The sequence below is a fragment of the Coturnix japonica genome, chromosome 1 (assembly GCF_001577835.2).
Source record: "Coturnix japonica isolate 7356 chromosome 1, Coturnix japonica 2.1, whole genome shotgun sequence".
NCBI classification, from domain to species: Eukaryota; Metazoa; Chordata; class Aves; order Galliformes; family Phasianidae; genus Coturnix; species Coturnix japonica.
The window spans coordinates 55,437,429-55,454,624 of NC_029516.1; the positions used below are offsets into that span (position 1 = coordinate 55,437,429).

At 50.2% G+C, this 17,196-nt stretch overlaps 2 protein-coding genes across 7 annotated transcripts in view; one reads left to right on the plus strand and one right to left on the minus strand.

Moving 5' to 3' along the window:
• Window positions 1–6: 6 nt before the first annotated feature.
• Window positions 7–9,594, minus strand: ADCK2 (aarF domain containing kinase 2). 3 transcript variants are annotated; one of them, XM_015866863.2, is made up of 8 exons: window positions 8,540–9,525; window positions 7,712–7,858; window positions 7,168–7,296; window positions 6,665–6,760; window positions 3,550–3,801; window positions 1,983–2,111; window positions 1,357–1,410; window positions 7–845 (listed from the first exon to the last, which is right to left on the minus strand). In XM_015866863.2, exons 1-8 carry the CDS (start codon window positions 9,458–9,460, stop codon window positions 702–704), a joined length of 1,872 nt encoding a protein of 623 aa, XP_015722349.1. In that variant the 5' UTR covers window positions 9,461–9,525; the 3' UTR covers window positions 7–701. The 3 variants fall into 3 exon arrangements, with proteins under 3 accessions (XP_015722349.1, XP_032301575.1, XP_032301573.1); XM_032445684.1 differs by lacking the exons at window positions 7–845; window positions 1,357–1,410 and adding an exon at window positions 3,350–3,447 and having other exon boundaries at window positions 1,998–2,111; window positions 8,540–9,594; XM_032445682.1 differs by lacking the exons at window positions 7–845; window positions 1,357–1,410; window positions 1,983–2,111 and adding an exon at window positions 2,885–3,447 and having other exon boundaries at window positions 8,540–9,593.
• A 1,246-nt stretch (window positions 9,595–10,840) lies between these two features.
• The window catches only part of DENND2A (DENN domain containing 2A), a 51,566-nt gene continuing 45,210 nt past the window's right edge, over window positions 10,841–17,196 (plus strand). For 2 of the 4 annotated variants that reach the window (XM_015866895.1, XM_015866901.1), the window contains exon 1: window positions 10,884–10,996. Coding sequence is in view for 1 of the 4 variants with exons in the window: in XM_015866889.2 (XP_015722375.1) it covers window positions 10,890–10,996 (107 nt within the window). In the remaining 3 variants the exon portion in view is untranslated. Of the gene's footprint in view, window positions 10,997–17,196 lie in introns of all 4 variants that reach the window. The other 2 variants (XR_004307852.1, XM_015866889.2) reach the window with 2 other exon arrangements.

Genomic DNA, 17,196 nt, shown 5'->3' on the forward strand with positions numbered 1-17,196 from the left:
TACAAGTACTCCCCAAGGTTGTTTTTATTATGGAATTCATTTTTCTTCCATACATATCATTTAACGTGTACATATAGATAGATAGATAGATACACTGGTCTGTTTTTATCTTCCAAAATGACCAAGAACAGAACGGTTCCATGCAGGAACTCAGGGTACTTCTGCAATAAAAGCAGAAGTACAAAGGACAAAAAGTCTTACTGTTTTTTTTAGCCTGAATTACTTGCTTAGGTGGCATCAGAATGTCATTTCTTATACCACATCAACTGATCGGTCAGCAAATTACTATTTAACCCAATTCATTTCAAAACAAATTGGATTACTGCACATCTTATTGAAGGCTTTTAGACAATTAAGACTGGTTTCCTCATCAGCCTGCAGTGATCTTTTACACACAGACTACATGATATGTCAGTTAAAAACTACCAGAGCACATTAGCTCATAGAACCGCATAATTGTAAGAGTCAGAACTCTCCATCTGTGCAAAATCTTCCCAGAAAAGGAAGGCTTCTGAAACAGACCTCACCAAGATCCCACGCCTGGTGCTCTGCTGGCAGGACTCAAGGCAGGATATGGAGGGTTACCACAATGTGGCACTTCCCTGTGACACCTGGAACTGTTCTCACCTTCAGTTTCCTCCCGTCAGCTCACAGGCACCAGCGGTAACCCTGCACCATGAGAGGGCAGCAGCCACAAGAGTCTATTCCAGGACAGAAGCTGCAGTTCTGATGAGCAGTGGTTTAGCTGCCTCTAGAATATCCAGTTCAGGGTCCAGTGAACGACCAAGACCTTCCAGAACCATGATGGCAAAGATGATGGAAGCAAAATTGCTCTCGAGCTTCACCTAGAAACACAAGAGACAGTGGAGCTTCTGAGCTCATTTAACAGAGGTATGAGCTCTGGCTAAGTTGGGGAGAAGCAGGGGAGAGCTTAAGCAGGTCCAAAAATAAGAACACAGTTTCAGGGGAAGTACCCTAAGACAACCCAAAAGTTTATTTCTCATTTCCATGTAATTTTCCATACTAGAGCAGCAGAAGGTTAAGATTACTTGCTACTGCTAATGTGGTTTTAAACCATGGCAGTATCCAACCTACTTGAACACATGCAGTTGGGTAAGGGGCAGCTCACCTTCTGAGGGGCCACAAAAGAGCTCTACATACCACAGAGGAAACAGCCCCCTGCTCTGCCTGTACACAGACAGTTCCCAGCCAGGCGCTACCACTGCATCAAGGTACACCAGGGCACTAAGAAATAATAGTCACAGTCCCCCTCCTTGTCAGCCCCTTGCAATCCCAGTACTTCTCCCTCCCCAGTGAACTTCCAGCTACTGAAAGCAGACTATGACAGCTCCTCACCTTATGTGTCATCAGTAATTTAAAGACACTGGAGAGGAGATTTGCCACCTGAAGCTGGAATACAAAAGGAGAAGTTAATGGAGTACCTGTGAGCCATACGCAGGACAGGTAGGATTCGAAGTGTTTGTTAGCCTTTAGTCTTAGTGGTGGTACAAGATTACTGGGCTGAGGATGGCCAACAAGGTGTGATCCTTCCCACCCTGCTCAGGATAAGGAGGTCACTTCTGACCCATGGTTCTGTTTATTTGCCAGCCCAGCAAGGCTGAAAACATCTCATAGCAGTACATGGTAGGCATTAATTTCCTCAGTACCTCCGTACTATATTCTATGAAGTGCCAGGCTGGCCTTCACCAAAAGGATACAAGCTGTAACATCAGGTTTAGTGACTCCTCAAAGAGGGACGGCAGGTGTTAGAGATCTAAAGACCAAATCTAAACACACACGGTTTCATTTTTAGATAGAGGGAAATAAGATTTTAGAGATTTTACTTCATCTGAGGCACTAAAAGCTCCAAGTGTGCATGGCACTGATGGGATCACAGCTGGCCTTTCCACATGGGCCACTTCAAAAGCCAAGCTGCACTAAAGTACAGCTACATGAGGGTGGGACATGGTTTGTGGACTTGCCTTTCCCAGAGCAATAGTGTTCCTTCGAACTTTGGTCACTAGTTCTGCCATTTCAGCTTTGAATCGCTCAATATCCTGGCATTGGTTGGCCCGAGCATGATGAAGAATCAGTTCTGCCACTTTCTCCCCCTGTGAAACAAGTGGAAAAGAAGAATCAGCAGAACTAGATCGCTGTTACCAGCGGGTCTACAGGGAGCTGCTCTGACAGAACAGGTGGGGTGGAATCCCCCCCATGTACAAAGGCAGCCCTTAAGGAGCATGAGTAACCAGGAGCACAGTGACCAGGATGGACAAACAGGGCACAGTGTGGCAGTTTGCAAGGCAGTTCACACAGGCAGGGTGAGCAGGGAGGGCAAGAACTCTGTGGGCTACAGAGTTGAGTTCCAATAGGTGATTTTTGCCCACAAAGTTCAGGGTTATCATCCAATCCACAAAACCTGGCTTCACAGCTGGTGCCACCACCAAAACTAGGGTGTATTTTGACAATGGGATGCCTTGGATAGCACCAGGCTTGCAGGAACCAGTTGAGTTTCACCTCTCTCAAAGGTGGAAGGCAGTTTATGGAGAAAAGTTAGCTGGGCTTATTTACAGGGCTTTAGACTAGGTTTGAAGAGTGAAGGGTGTGATAGTGAGCCTTCCAGAACAAGGTGCAGGACAGTATAGCTAAGCTAGAGGGACAAGGTGCTAATGGAGGCCCTTGACCTGCTGCCCTGAGATGTACTGGCACCACTGCAGCACAACTGAAATCATAACAAGCCAGGGACGGCTGAGACAGTAGGAGATTGCAACAGGGAAACTCAGGGGAAATAATTCAAGGGAATCAAGGAGTTATCTTCCAAGAAGGCAACATGACCAGCTGCCCAGCTGAACTGCCCCTAAACTGATGCACACAGCTTGGGAAACAAACGGGAGCAGCTGGAAGCCACACCATGCTTCTAGAATGTCATGATGTAGTTGTTGTCACTGAAACCTGGTGGATGATTCCCATGACTGGAATGTGGCTATTGAGGGCTACGAGTTCTTCACCTGTAGGTACCTACAGAATAAGGAAGGGAGGAGGCATTGTTCTCTTTATCAAGGAAGGAACAAAGGGTGAAGAGCTGTCCCTGAAGAATGGCCACAAGCGAGTCAAAAGTTATGGGTGGGAGTCAGAGACAACAAAGGGAGCCTTGTGGATAGGGTCTGCTACTGGCTGCCCAATCAAGTGGAGCCTGTTGATGAAGCCTTCTTCCTCCAGCTATAGGAGGCATCACAAAACTCAGATGATTCTATGAACAACCCCCAAGCAGCCAGAAGTGGCACCAGAAGCACTCTAAACCAAGTGGCTGCTTTCTGTCAAACCCATTCAGTCTCCTGGGCAACTGAACTTGCTCCATTTCAGTAGCCTGTTGCTTTAGCTGTGCATCTTATCTCTGTCTGGTAGGCTTTCCAAGCTAGCAAGTGTGCTCTGCTTCCCTGGGGAGGACTGTAAAGGAAAACAGAAAGAGAGCTACAGTTTGGCCACCAGGCTGTCCAGCTGTCTCCATTCCCCAACCTCAATGACCTAACACCGTGACAGAGGCCTCACCTGGCCCTGGACCACAGCAGTGAAAACTGCTCTGAAGTTCTGCATGTCAGCACTCTGCAGCTCCGCCACGATCCCTGCATCCAGCAGCACCAGGCAGAGCTGTTTGAAGGGCGGCTGCACTTCCACGATGAGCGTGTCACACAGATCCACGATGGCAGTCTGCTCTTTGTAGCTGGTGCTGACGCAGGCTGTGCCTTGCACCAGGATGTTCCCAGGGTGCAGATCGGCATGGACAAAGTTGTCAACAAAGACCTAGAAGATGAGCAAGTTCTTAGAGCGGTTGATTCCAACCAAACCTGCCCATACCCACCTCGCATACCAAGCCCCAGGGCAGGACAACACGTTTGTTCCCTGTTGTTGTTCATGTGTGACAATTTTGCGGGCACAGACGACAGGCAAAGCTGGGCCTCTGCAAGATCACGCATCTCTCATTAGTTCTTGGAGAACTGGGGGTAGGTGTGGAACGCTGGAGGCACGGCCAATGTCACTCCAGTCTTCAAAAAGGCAAGAAGAAGACTCTGAAATAAACTTATACGGCAGTCAGCCTAGCCTTCTGTCCCAGGCAAGGTGATGCGAACAGCCTTGTTGCTGGATGCTCTTCTTCCAGCAACTCTGCTGGTGATAAAGGAGTTATCAGGGAGTAACTCAGCATGGGTTCACAAGGGGAGGTCGTGCTCGACAACCTAGGTGGCCTTTTATAAGATTGTTCCTGGCTGGAGTGGACAAGACGAGAGAGGGCGGTAGATGTAGCTCTACCTTGATTTCAGTAAAGGCTTTTTGATTACTGTCCCCCATTGACATCCTATTAACAAGCTGAGGAAGTATGGTATAGATGAAGTGGACGTGAAGTGGGTTGAGAATTGGCTGACTGGACAGAGTGCGGAGGGTTGTCGCGTTGGCGGTGCCGAGTGGTCTGGCTGGAGGCCTGATAAACTAGCTGGCAGTCCCCCCAGGGGTCTGTACGTAGGTCGGCGTCTTGTATTCAACATTTCATCAACGACCTTGGTCATGAGGACGATAGTGACCACCCTCAGCAAGTTTGCTCGATGACACGAAGTTGGGAGCGATTGGCTGAATGCCTTGAAGCTGTGTGCCATTCCGCGAGACCTTGGACAGCTGAGAGCTGGGGCAGCTAAGAACACGACTCAGAAAAGCGCATTTCAACAAAACGCACACAAAACCACAGACTAAGAAGTCTCTAACAACCTTGAACGCTAGAACACTCACCTCTGACCACAAAACTATGCAACACAGTACCAAACGGCATGCGCGGAAAACACCTCGACTGAAACCTCGTAGACGGAGCTATGTTGAGAGAACCTGCGGTGTTCCGGGTGCGAGACAGCTTGACCATGAGCCAGCAGTGTGCCCTTGCAAGCCAAAAAGGCCAAAATGGGTATCATATACTGGGAGTTAGTTAAAAGACATTGTAGTCCAGCAGGTCGAGGAGGTTGATACCTCCACATCTACTCTGGCCCTGGTTGAGGCCTTCATTTCTCGGCAATATCGTGCCAGTTCGGGCTCCAGTACAAAAAATTCAGGGATCTCTGGGGAAAGAGTCCAGCGGAGCCACTCAAATGAGTGAAGGGCCTGGAGCATCTCCCCTATGAGGAGAGGACTTAGGAACTGGGCCTGTTGTAGCCTTGAAAAAGCAGCTTGAGTAAGGGGACTTGATCCAGTTTTATACAATACCTGAGGTGTGGGAGCCATAGGTGGTTGAGGCTTGGTCTCTTTTCAGTAGATGTGTTGGGATAGACTAGGGTAATGGGATGAAGTACCAGCTATAGGAAGTTTTCGCATGAATGTCGTTAAGAACTTCTTTACAGTACGTGACGGAGCACTGGACAGGGCTGCCCAGGAGGTTGGTGGAGGTTCTCCTTCTCTGGAGATATTTAAGACCCGCCTGGACGCCTACCTGTGTGATGTGGTTGAGGGAAGCCTAGCTTTGGCAGGGGTTACGGACTCAGATATTGATCTCTTAGAGTCCCTATCCAAACCCTACAAATTCCTGTGATTCTGTGTTGAAAGAGGGCGGGTGCTACCAGCCTAGGAGAGTCAGCAGAGCTGCATGAAGCAATCCTGCCCATCTGTGAGAGAGAAGGTAGAACAGTGAGAAGTTCCAGCAGGTAGTTCTCTCCAACAATAAGCCCTGCACTCAGTGTAGGCTGGTGAGCCTTGGCAACAAGTAACACAGTTACTTTGCCATTCACTGCTATGGGGTTTATTAGTGTATGGCTACGTTTGTCTACTCCAGCACATCCATACATTACAGCTGTATTGAAAAGGAAAATTCAATCTAACATTAGCATAAAACTATCTATTGTAGTTCTACCACTGCTCTTCTGAATGGTAAAAAGCTATTTGAGGCTCTCACACTATGTGAAGTTATAACTGCAAGCCTCCCTATTGCCTTAGCACAACATTGCAACTACCAGCTGCATTTTACCTGACACTGGTCCCTTGCTCAGCACTGAGGTTGTTTGCAGCTCTTCCCTGCTAGTTCTCATGGCTCCCCTCAGCAAGCCTTTCCAGATCATTTTTTTCTTTACTTTGTATTTAGTTCTTCCTTATAAAAAGGTAATTTTGGGGTAGGAGTGAATAAATGAAATCTTTCTATTTTCCCTGTGATTTACAGCCTCTGCAGAGAGCCCAGGATCGATTAATTACATGGTACTTTACAGCACTTGGGCAATGTGTGAACATTCATTAAATGGATCAGTGGGTTTGCTAAGCAATGCTCTGATCACATTTCACAGTGGGACCATGTGCAAGCAGATCTCCCTTCTGCAGCTAAAGGTGCTCCACATCAAAACCTGCAGAAGTGGTGTATGTAGTCCAGGCTTTACTCAGGTCACGTCTTACATTGCATGTGAAGCACGGACCCTCCCTCTGTCAGTTCAGGAGCTGCACAGTGCACCTGGCAGCCCAAGTCCTGGGTTGTCACAATACCTGACATCCATGGGCTGGCTCCAAAAGGAACAGATGTGTCTTGAGTCCATGGGGAGAAGATGGGGGAGCAAACCGGTTCTCTCCTTAGCCAAAGGGTCTTATAACCCCAATAAAAAAGATTCTGCAGGAAAATAACCTTCACTTCCAGCCTCTGTCAAGTGCCTACCATCTTTAGGAGCATGTCCATGCCCATCTTTGCGAGTCTCTGCCTCAGCTCTGTGGCAACCTCTGTGTGTAGGTAGTGTGAAATAGGCTCACTCTCCTGAAAAAGAGAAGAAAAGAAAAAAGAGCTGGAATCAGATACACCCTGAGTCCCACGTGCAATCATACCTTTACTTAGGTGCTGTGAGATAAGGAATAACCTAGAAGGGACCAGCTCATTGGGACTGTACCCAATGGTACAGGCAAGTACACGGTGGCTGCACACGCTGCTGGTCTGCTCGGCTTCAGCCAAGTGTTTACTTCTATATGGAGCTGTCTGCCACCTGGCTTCTGGGATGCACTGTTTACAAAGAGAGCAGAAGAGACACTGCAGAAGGACAGCGATCTCTTTAAACAAAGAAGAGCACTCCTGCCTGTGACTGCTCCTTCTCAAAAGATACATCTTTACCAAGCTCCCTTGAGGGTCTTCTCCCTGCTACCGCTGCTCCCAGACTGCGCAGTTCTTACCTCGAATGTTTCCACGAGAACATCCGTTGTCACCAAAGGGCGAACAGGAGTTGGGAACTTCACAAAATTGACATCTAGGAAGTTTTGACGGAAGCGCTCCAGATTTCTGGCTTCGTAGTGCAAGTCAATCTCAAAGGAGAAAAAGGAAAAGCGGATTGGGAGTTAGATGCAATTAGATCTTTGGGACTTATAGCCTCCTTGATGGGAGAGCAGAGTCATGCATTGAGCAATGAGTGGCACACCACCCAGCACCTCAAAAATACCCCAGATACACTACAGGCATAGTGTCTCAGAAAAGACCAGGACTGCCTTATTTTCAATGGTGAGAAGGATCCTGAACCAAAGATTACTGTCCGAATAGCGAGGCAGGAAAGCAGGCTAGAACTGCAGCCCTAGCCTCAATTAACAGATGGGCAGCTATAGCAGGAAGAAATTTAATGTAACACATACAAAATAATATACCACGAGAAGTGATAGCATGGATGGAGTTAAAGCCAATCAATAGCAAGACCAGTCTTATTTCAGCACTTGGCATTTCACACACCTGCTGAAGCATAAGTTTCTCAAATTCTTCCACAATCTCTGTCAAACTGAGCCACTTGAATCCAGGGAGAAGCCCAATGATGTGGCTCCCCAGCTTCATGAGGAACAGATCCATCTGGACTTGCTGGACTAGCCCTGGGTGCAGGACCTGCACAAGAAGAAATGGTGGCAAGGTCAACTCCCAGAACGCTGTAAAAACAAGTCAATTTCTATCAGTTAAAATAACCTATTTGAAACGAACAGAACCTACCCTATAAAGCTGAGAGCTAACAAGGCTTCACAAGACAGTCCTCAGAATAATTCTTATTTTGCCATGGATTAAGCTGTTAAGAAACGCTTCATAATTTACAGATGGAAAATTTGCGTCCCAGAGCCTGCAGTTTCACCCAAAGCCATTTTCCCTTGCTTCCATTCTTCCTGCCATGTCGTACAGACTAGTATTTGGAACAGCTCCAACATTTCCTTAAAGAAGCTTTGCTGGAAAGAACGTATCTGTTCCAGATTTCTCTATCGGAGGAAAGAATGGGTCTCATTTTCTGAAAGGTGAAACAACTTATATTCATTCTTTTAGTATATATCGGGCCCTGGCAATTTCTGGTATTCGGGTGCTATGTTAAATGGTGTGTACTGGTGCTGAGAAGAGCTGGGGCCACTGCTGCCCGGATTGCAGCTGGCTGGAACCAGAGCACCAAAACAACATATGGAGGGAAGTGAACATCACTCCACTTTGTCATAACCAGCCAACTCTTCTCCATCGGAACCACAGTCTTCCCTGTCTTGTCCTGCACACTCTACATTTACAGGTCTGCCAGTAAGACGTGTGACTTACTTTAACAGCTACAGGTGTGAGGGGTCTGGCTGGTGATGGATTTGCATCCAGGAGCTGTGTTGCCGTCTGCTCCACGCGGGGCGTTCCATGCACAGGATTCCTCAGGGAGCAGCTGATGGGGCTCAGCTCAGCCCCGCTCCTCTCTTCCCACATCCTCTCACTCTTCCTCCTCAGCCACCTGAAGAGACCCCTGAGGCCCGACACCTCCCACGCTTCAAAGGCAGACTGTAACTCCGAGCTCCATGCCAGCCCCTCGGCCGGGGGGCCAGCAATAGCGGTCAGATCGGCATAGGCTTTATACACCTGGGCCACGCAGCCTGAGCCGACCGGCTCCTGGCTGGGAAACGTAAGGATTCTCCTCCAGTCCTCACCAAAGGCTTTCCTCAAGAGCTCATCGGTGTGACCCCAAGGGTGCGGGCTCACCTCGACGTGCAGCTTGGAAAACTCATCGCAGAAAGCCTCGGAGAAGAGGTCCCTGCGGGTGCTGGCCCACTGGCCCAGCTTGATGCAGGTGGGCCCGGCGGCCTCGGCCGCTCTCCGCAGCAGCCGCAGCCACAGGGCGGCCATGCCGGGCCGCAGGCGGCTCAGCGGGTACAGCAGCAGCAGGGGCCCGAAGCGCAGTAGCAGCCCGCACGCCCGCAGTCCCAGCCGCAGCACCAGGCGCAGCCGCCTCAGCACCCCCCGTGCCGGCCGCTCCGGGCCGCGCTCCCCAGCCCACACCGGCAGGGCGGCCGCCCGCCACCGCACCGGCTCCTCCCTTCGCCCGGCCGCAGCGGGCACCGCCAAGGCCACGGCTGCCCAGCGCCCGGCCCGCAGCCCGACACGCCCCAATACCGCCCAGCCGGGCGGCGGGCCCCGCGCCCCGGCGGCACGGCCCAAGAGGGGCAAGGGGAGCAACCGAGCGGCACAGCCCGCCACCATCGCCACAACCACCGGCAGCCAGCGGGGCGGGGATTGAGGGCAGGGCCGAGCAACCGCTGCGGGGCGGCTGTGTCCGACCGCCCCTTAAAGAGACGGCGACGGGACAGCGACGCTTCCCGCACGGCTGCATAGCACTGCAGCGCCGGGGGAACCGGGCCCGGGGTGAGGACAAAAGCAGGAAATTCAGCAACGTCAGGCAGAAATAGCCCTGCTGACATGGATGCGGTCGTCCTGTAGTGATGAATTATACAGAAACATGGAATCGCTATGTTGGAAAAGACCACTAAGATCATCCAGTCCAACACCAGCCCATCCCTACCATGTCCCCACAGCCCTCAGTGCCACATCCACACGGCTCTGGAACACCTCCGGGGATGGTGACTGCACCACGTCCCTGTGCAGCCTGTGCCACTGCAGCATCACTCCTGAGAGGAAATGTTTCCTAATACCCAACCTGAACCTCCTCTGGTACAACTTGAGGCCATTCCCTTTCATCCTATTGCTGTTACCTGGGAGAAGAGGCTGAACCCCTCTTGTGTCAGAAGGGCTCTCAAACACCCCCTAGTTCCAGCTCCTGCTGCCAGCCAGGCTGCCAACATACAACCCAGCGTGGCTGTGTGTTACTAACTGCACACCTACACAGGGAAGAAATCCCTCTGTATTGTTTTTAATGTACCCTCAGAACTAAAACCCCGTAGGAAAAATGCGTATGCTTTCCAAGCCGGCTTTTCCCCTCACTTTAGTGAGTAGCACAGATGTATGCAAACACACCTGCGTGCCGGCAGGGAGCTGATTTCAGCCCTGTGCAGGTGAACTGATTGACTCACAGAGCCAGACTGCAGTGGTGTGCAGTGATCATCCAGAGAGAGACCAGCATGGTGAGCGGCCTGGAGCATAGTGTATGTTTGGTGGCCCTGCCAGGCAGGGGGGTTTGGAACTACATGATCCTTGAGGTCCCTTCCAACCCGGGTCATTCTGTGATTCTGTGTGATCTCCGCTATGAGGGATGGCTGAAAGCGTGGGGACTGTTCAGCCTGGAGCCTTAAGGGAAGGCTGAGGGGGCACCTTCCCAGTGCTTATAAATACCCAGCGGGTGGGAGCCCAGTGGATGGGGCCAGGCTCTTTTCTGGTGCCACTCTGGCATCAAGTAGGGACTTGATGTCAAGTAGGGACTCCTTTCTTTTCCTTTGGGTATTTCTGTTTGCGATCAGAAAACTATCCTGTGCGCCTCATCTCTTCTTAATCTGCTTGTCCTTCCTTCCTAAACGATTCCCTTCCAACCCATGACGCCCACTAACACACTCTACCCTCCTCATCCCGCTCTGTGGCGGGGGCGGGCCGGGGCGGTGCTGGCGGCGGAGGGCGGGCGGCCGGGGCCGGGCTCGGGGCTGGTGCCGGCGGCGGGGGCAGCGGATCGGCGCGGCGCTGCATGGCGGGCCGGGCGGGGAGACTCCAGCCTCGCGTCCGCAGGCAGCCAGCACGGCGCCGGGCAACGCCGCCATGCCGGGACACGGCCCCCCGCCGCCGCCGAGGAAGGTAGGGGGATGGGGGGCGAGAGAGTGGCCGCCGCTGCCCGCTCGGGACATCGATCGTTTCGCGTTTCTGTGTGGTTTTTTTTCCCTTCTTCCCCCAAAATGCCTCTTCTTCCCTGAAATGGTTCCCTCGGTGGTTCGCAGGAGGGGCAGGAGCCGGAGGGCCGAGCCAAAGCCCTCCACCATCTTAGCGAGCGAGGGTGGGGAAGTGAGGAGCGGGCGCTCGCTGGGCTTTGGGGAAACCTGCTGTGCTAAGTGACCAAACATTCCGTAGTATGAGAGAAGTCCCGCTTCCCTCCATCGCCTTAGCTTTGTGTTCCGCTCTGCTCTCCGGACAGCCCGCCTTTCTCTTGCTTTGCTCTCGTTTGAGGGGAACATCCGCGCCAATGTGCCTTTATCCCGCTTGGGATCCATGAGAACATCTCAGGAGAGAAGCGCCTTCCCGCTGGGCACGGGGCAGCGGTGCTGATGGGGAAGGCACGGAGCCTGGGGGCAGGCTGTACAGCTAGGGACCGTGTGCTGCTGTGGGCTTGGGGGTGAGAAGCGGATTGGAACATCCAGTGGACAAGGTGCAGCTGGGCTGTGTGTGGAGGTGCTGCTCCTGGTGGTCTCTGGTGGACATGGGGCTGTTGGGGAGCAGTGGGGCCTTGAGGTGCCCTGGGCTGTGCATGAGCCCCGCAGGATTGGGTTTATAACCACTGAGCATGGGGTGCTTCATCATGCACCGGTGTTTTAGTAGGGCATGGTTTATTTCCTGGCCAGGTCAGCAGGCTGTACAGCTGCTGTTCCTGACCCAAAGGCATTTGCTGGCACCCTTTCCCTGGGCAAGGGGCAACAGCAAGCATCTCATGCACAGAGTGTGTCCGGGCAGTGGAAAGGATCAGAGGGATTTATTTCCATGGGGCTTTTGCTCAGTCTATACAGATGTTATACCAGTGGATTAAAAAGCTGTTTTCTTTATTGGTTGCTACCTTATCGAACGCTCATTTCTTGATTTGTGGTACCAGAGTCCTATAAAGCATGTTGGCTCCATTTCTGAACCGCCAGAATGGAGTCATCGCTGCATCCTGCCAGAGGAAGAATGCATTTCTTTGACCCTTGCACTGCATTCTGGGTTGTTGTCATCAGCGTAGTGTTTGTGGGTTTGGGCTGTTTTTGTTTTGTAAGTAATCCAAACTGCTTCGGCATGTGGGATGGAATACTTACCACCTTGGGGTAGGCTTGGATGGAGCTGAAAAATGTAAGGATGGAACTGAGAGGACGGCAACAAGATGTCCCAGTGCCTCTTTGTGGGTTTGAAGAGAATGCACTGAAAACAAGGGGCATCGGAGCGACCCGGGATGTTTAAAGCAGGCTAAAGATTTATAGCTCAGCTGGGGCCGCTCTCTGCCTTTGGGCTAGAAGGTTGTGTGCAGGAGCCTGGGCAAGCCACCGGCACGTCCCCTGTCCTGCTCGTCAGCCGTGCACCCCATGCACGATCCTCCTTGCAGACAAGCACAAGTTACGTGTCCCAAAGTGCTGCTCCATGGTGTCCCCAGCTCCATGCCTTGGGAAATCTTTTAGGACATTTTGTCTGCAGAGGGAACCACGTGATGCTGGTTGTTCTCCAAAGACAAGAAGGGCATTTAGATCCCTTGTCAAGCGCTCACAGTGTGCTTCTCTTTCTCTCATGCCTGGTGTTTTTATGTTAGAAGATTTCTTTGTGGCAAGGAGGTGATAAAGACTGTATTGGCTACAAGGCTGCGTGTGTGGTGTTCAGGGGTGATCTAAACTTAAACTTGGTGGAAGCTTTGTGATGAGTTACTGTGAATATTGGCCATAACAACCAGCTTATCTGGATTGTAATTAGACCTCTGTTATGCTCTGCGCTCGGGGAACACAAGGGCAAATGCACCCCTTGCCCCTAGTTTAATGTATTCTCCAATGAGAGCCAGTGTTAAGCATGGGTGGATGTTGGGTGTTTTGGAAGTGCTGGGTAAGGGTCCTGTTCTTTGGGTCCTCCGTAAATGTTTCATCCAAAGCAGTTCATTCTCTCTTCTACCACCTGACATTATTTCCTGCTGCTTTCTAAGCGAGGGCCAAGCCAAGGGGAGAAAAGGCTCTTTAGTGCACTTAAGTCCATGAGAATGGAGAAGAACCACTCGTAAGCTCTTGTAGAAGCTCTTTGCTTTTGATGATCAGCTCTCTTAGGCATCCAGAACTGGGGTATAAGCTCTTTAGGGAAGCATTTTTTAGTGGAAGGATTTAAGTACTACTGGCTGATATGTCTGTTGGCAGGATCCCAAGAGCTGGCTGGAAGAGGCCTCTACTGCGAAGGAAATGCTGAAATAAGACTTTTAATTAACTTGCATAGCAGCTCCTTAAGGGCTGAGAAGACTCCGCAGGGAAGAAGCGAGTGGGATGTAGCTAGGAGGAAATTCCTTGTTGGACTTGAGCTCTGAAAGTAAATGAATGAGCCTGGTTTTATCTAGGCAGGGCTCAAATAACATTGCATCTGGGCTTTGTTTTACTCAGACAGGACCGGAAAAGGACAGCGTTCTCTCCATTGTTGCTGTGAAGTACAGTGGAAAAGACAATAGCATGCTTATTGGACTGACGGGATTTCTGTTTTTCACCTCTAAACAGCTTTATCAACTACTGGAAATAAAAGGAAAGGCTGAAATGTGTGAATATGAATGTCATTCTTGGTGGTTTCAGCCTAGGACTTATTGAAGGCCAAATAGGAGTGCCTTCATTCTCTGTCTCCATGGCCATACTGCATGACTGAGCTGCAGGTTCTTGGCTTCAGGCTGCGCTTTTGCAGTGTTGGCTTCAGCAGAGGCCATGGTTGATCTTGGATCGGGGCCATTTCAAGGTCTTTGTTGTTGGTATGGCGCTGAAAGGCACCATCACTTTGTTAAATAAGTCAGTACTGTAAGCCCCCTAAGCCAGTCTTACTGACAATCTAGCCCAAGCTTTACATGGCTCACCAGCTACCTGGCTCAAAGCGCCCTGTAGACATAGGACTGAAGGTGCAACTTAGAAGAGATATGTCCATGTCTGCCATTCCAGCAGTAACTCCCGGGTCATGCACTGGGTTTAACTGGTATCAGGGCAGATCCCCGGGCCCTCTGTATTGCAGCAGGGTCCTTCTGGGCTGGGGATGGACAGTGTTACTGCACCAAAAGGGAGCAGAAGATGACTTTTCCTGCGCGCTGCCTTTGCCTGTACGTATGCTGGCCCACAGCCAGGATGGAAACTCTGTCCTCGTGAGCAGAGAGGGAGCTGGGAGGGGCGAGAGGCAGTGGGGCCCAGGAGCAGAGGGGTTGAAATAAAGGCAGCAACCTACGTAAAGAGCAGCCCCTGGGTTCTTTGCACATTGCTGACACATGGGTGTGGGCACAGGTCATTCCTGGATGTGTGACAGAAGATGAGAGTAGAAGGCAAAAGGAAGGATGCTGAGCAACTGCATTAGGTGTTGTTTGGCTCTGCAGTGCTTGAAGTGGGATCTGTGAATTGCAGCTAGGGCAGCAGTAAGGCAGATACTGCTGCATGGGCAGTCGGAGGGGCATTGCTTTATTTTTAACCGTGCCATACTTAAATGAAGCAGGTCTGGGTTCCTTTGTAAATCAATATTGCTAATGCACATGGAGGTTTGTTTCATGGGTGTTGCTCCTTGCAGCAGAGCGCTATCAATCTGGCTTGGAGGTGGTAGTAGGCTCTGTGCACAGATGCAGCCATCCCCAGCTATCCTCATTAGGCATCACAGTGTGTAATTGGATTTGCTGAACAATCTGGTGTTCGAGGTGCTGATCTGGTTCAGGTTTTGCCTTGGTTTGGTGTCTGTAGAAGGCAGCATGGTGGAAAACCTTGGGGAAGCACTCAGGAGAGTCCCTCCTGGGGGCTGGCAACTGGAAAGGCTGTTTCAGAGGACACAGGATTTACTGCTGTTTGTAGCCAGCATTGTTTGAAATAGCTAGGTACTTTGGGTTTTAATTGCTTTTCCCTTTAGGAATAAAGGTGTCAGAGTGTTTCTGTGATCCTTCCACATTTAAATGTTCTGTAGAATGCTCCCCATTTGTTAGGTCACTTAGGAGGACAGGTAGGTCTGTGTGCAAGCTTCCATCCTTCCAGCACAGCCCTTTGGTTTCCAGCGCAGTGCATTGTTTCCTCGGGGGAAGTCAGAGCAGGACTGTGTGCAGCACAGGCTCACGTCTAATTGAAGACAGTGGGCTTTGAGCGTACACTTAAAATTAAACACCTGCATGGGTGTTTCCCTCATCACAAGTGGTCTCGCACACACAGTTGTGTTCTGTTGGATCATTTTATATCAGCGCTATCCTTGAACAGCACTTTCCTCTTCATATCCTGTGAGACTCCTTGCCAAGCTCTTGCTGACGAGGCACAGTCCTGTAAGCAGTTCAGGTGAGATGCTGTCACAGCGTTAGTGTTTTGCAAGCAATGTAAATAGGCACGCTTCTGCAAATGATTTAATCAACCCATCAGGGTGTCATCTGGAGAGGAACAAGCGCTGAGCTCGCTTTGCAGGCGGAGGGGGGAGGATCGGGTCCCCCTCTGTATTTTCTGCTGAAAACTCTTCCCCTCTGCAGATGTGCAGCTGCCGGCGTTCCTTGCCAAAGGGAGCCGTGACTTACAGAGCTGGGAACATGCACACATCTGTTTGCAGAGGAGAGCGGGGAAGAGGCCTGCTTCTCCTGTCCTGGGGGATTATGTTCACATGATAGAGAGCGCCAATGTTCATGGAAGGAAACGGCGAATTTCTCAGGGCAGCGCGAGGGCACTTCATAAGTACAAGTTGTGTTGGTAGTGTCAGCTGTACAGCACCTTCCTAAATGAAAAAGGAAAGAATTCCTAAAGACTTCTCAGACGGTTGGAGCTTTTTCTTTAAAAACACCGAGCCCCCCTGAAGACAGATCTATATTCCACACACAGAACTTGGTATTTCAGCTGCCAAACATGCTGTGAGCATAAGCTGTGTTTCCTTGTAGGTAATAGTTGAGCCTCGGATCATCCAGAGCTCGTAGGGTCTCTTCAGAAATAAGCATCCGGCCAAAACCAGAGCTGAGGTATCTTTCACTGTCTGCTGAAGTCAGTGGGATCTTCTGCATGAATTCAGTGAGCTGGGGATCAGCGAGCTGTAACCGAGAATCTGTTTTTCCCTGCCTTGACATGTTGGGCTGTGTGCGTAGCAATTTGTGGCCCAGTTCTGCAGGCATCCTGCAAAGAGATGTGTAAGGCGTTGAACATTTTCCAGATGATGTAAGAAACCCCGATCTTGCTGGCTGCCCTTTTTCAGCTATGTCAAACTTGGAGAAAAGTTTCCTATTGGGAAATCAACACACGCTGTTGTTGGCTTTTTTTGTTGTTGTTGTTTTTGGTTGTTTCTTTCATCAGATTTTTCTTTCCCCTGAGATTTCTTTGAGTGTCTCCAAGTTGAAGTCTTGCCTCGGTGTCACCTCTCACATAAAACAATCCTGTACTTGTGTTGGTGGAAGACACCGCCGCTTCTCCTGTTCTAAAGCTTGTCCTGTCGGTGTCCTCGTGTTTGTGCAGCAAGAAACCTTCCTGGTAGGTTTTTTTATGAACTTCAGATTCCATATAAAGAGACTTTCTGGAGCAATCGAGCCTGATGTTGGACTACCTTACTTAAAAAATAGAAAGAAAAAAGGCATTTTCAAAAAGGGGCTGGAAACAGTTCGTCACCAACCCGTTTTTTTTTTTGCTGAAGGGCTTAAGTAGTTCAGCTGTCGTGCTGTTTCTCTTGCACATGTAACTCATTCTTTTTTAATTTGTGAACAGTGTTTTGCAATAGAGGAGGTTTTGGTCCTGTTACCCATGAAATACTTGAATGCAGAATTAAGCAAAAGATTGTATAATGCAAGTTTTCTTCAGCAGTTGCTTCAGTGTGTCAGCAGGACTTGGTGATAGGCTGATGAAGCCCAGCAGGATGTATCTGGATGAGGTCACCGGGAAAACAAATTGTGAAAGGAGAACTTAAACCCTTCAGAATCCAGCTACATTTTGCAGGGAGATGAGCTTATAAAATCGAGAACCTAACTTTGTATGCTCCCTTCAGTGTGTACCAAACGCTTCCTTCAATATCTGTTTCTCATTCTGGGCACACTGTTATATATCCAGCTTCTCAAAAGCAGTTTCATTTGATCTGAAACTATAAGAGATGTGTTCACCCAGCAAATTTGTTTG

What these genes read in the sequence shown, in the direction of transcription:
- ADCK2 (XM_015866863.2), bottom strand. Translation starts at nt 9,460, where the DNA reads ATGGTGGCGGGCTGTGCCGCTCGGTTGCTCCCCTTGCCCCTCTTGGGC. An exon ending in AGAAACTTATGCTTCAGCAG is followed by an intron (nt 7,297 to 7,711) that starts GTGTGTGAAATG and finishes TTCTCCTTTGAG; the next exon opens with ATTGACTTGCACTACGAAGC. An exon ending in AATTACTGATGACACATAAG is followed by an intron (nt 846 to 1,356) that starts GTGAGGAGCTGT and finishes TTGTGTTTCTAG; the next exon opens with GTGAAGCTCGAGAGCAATTT.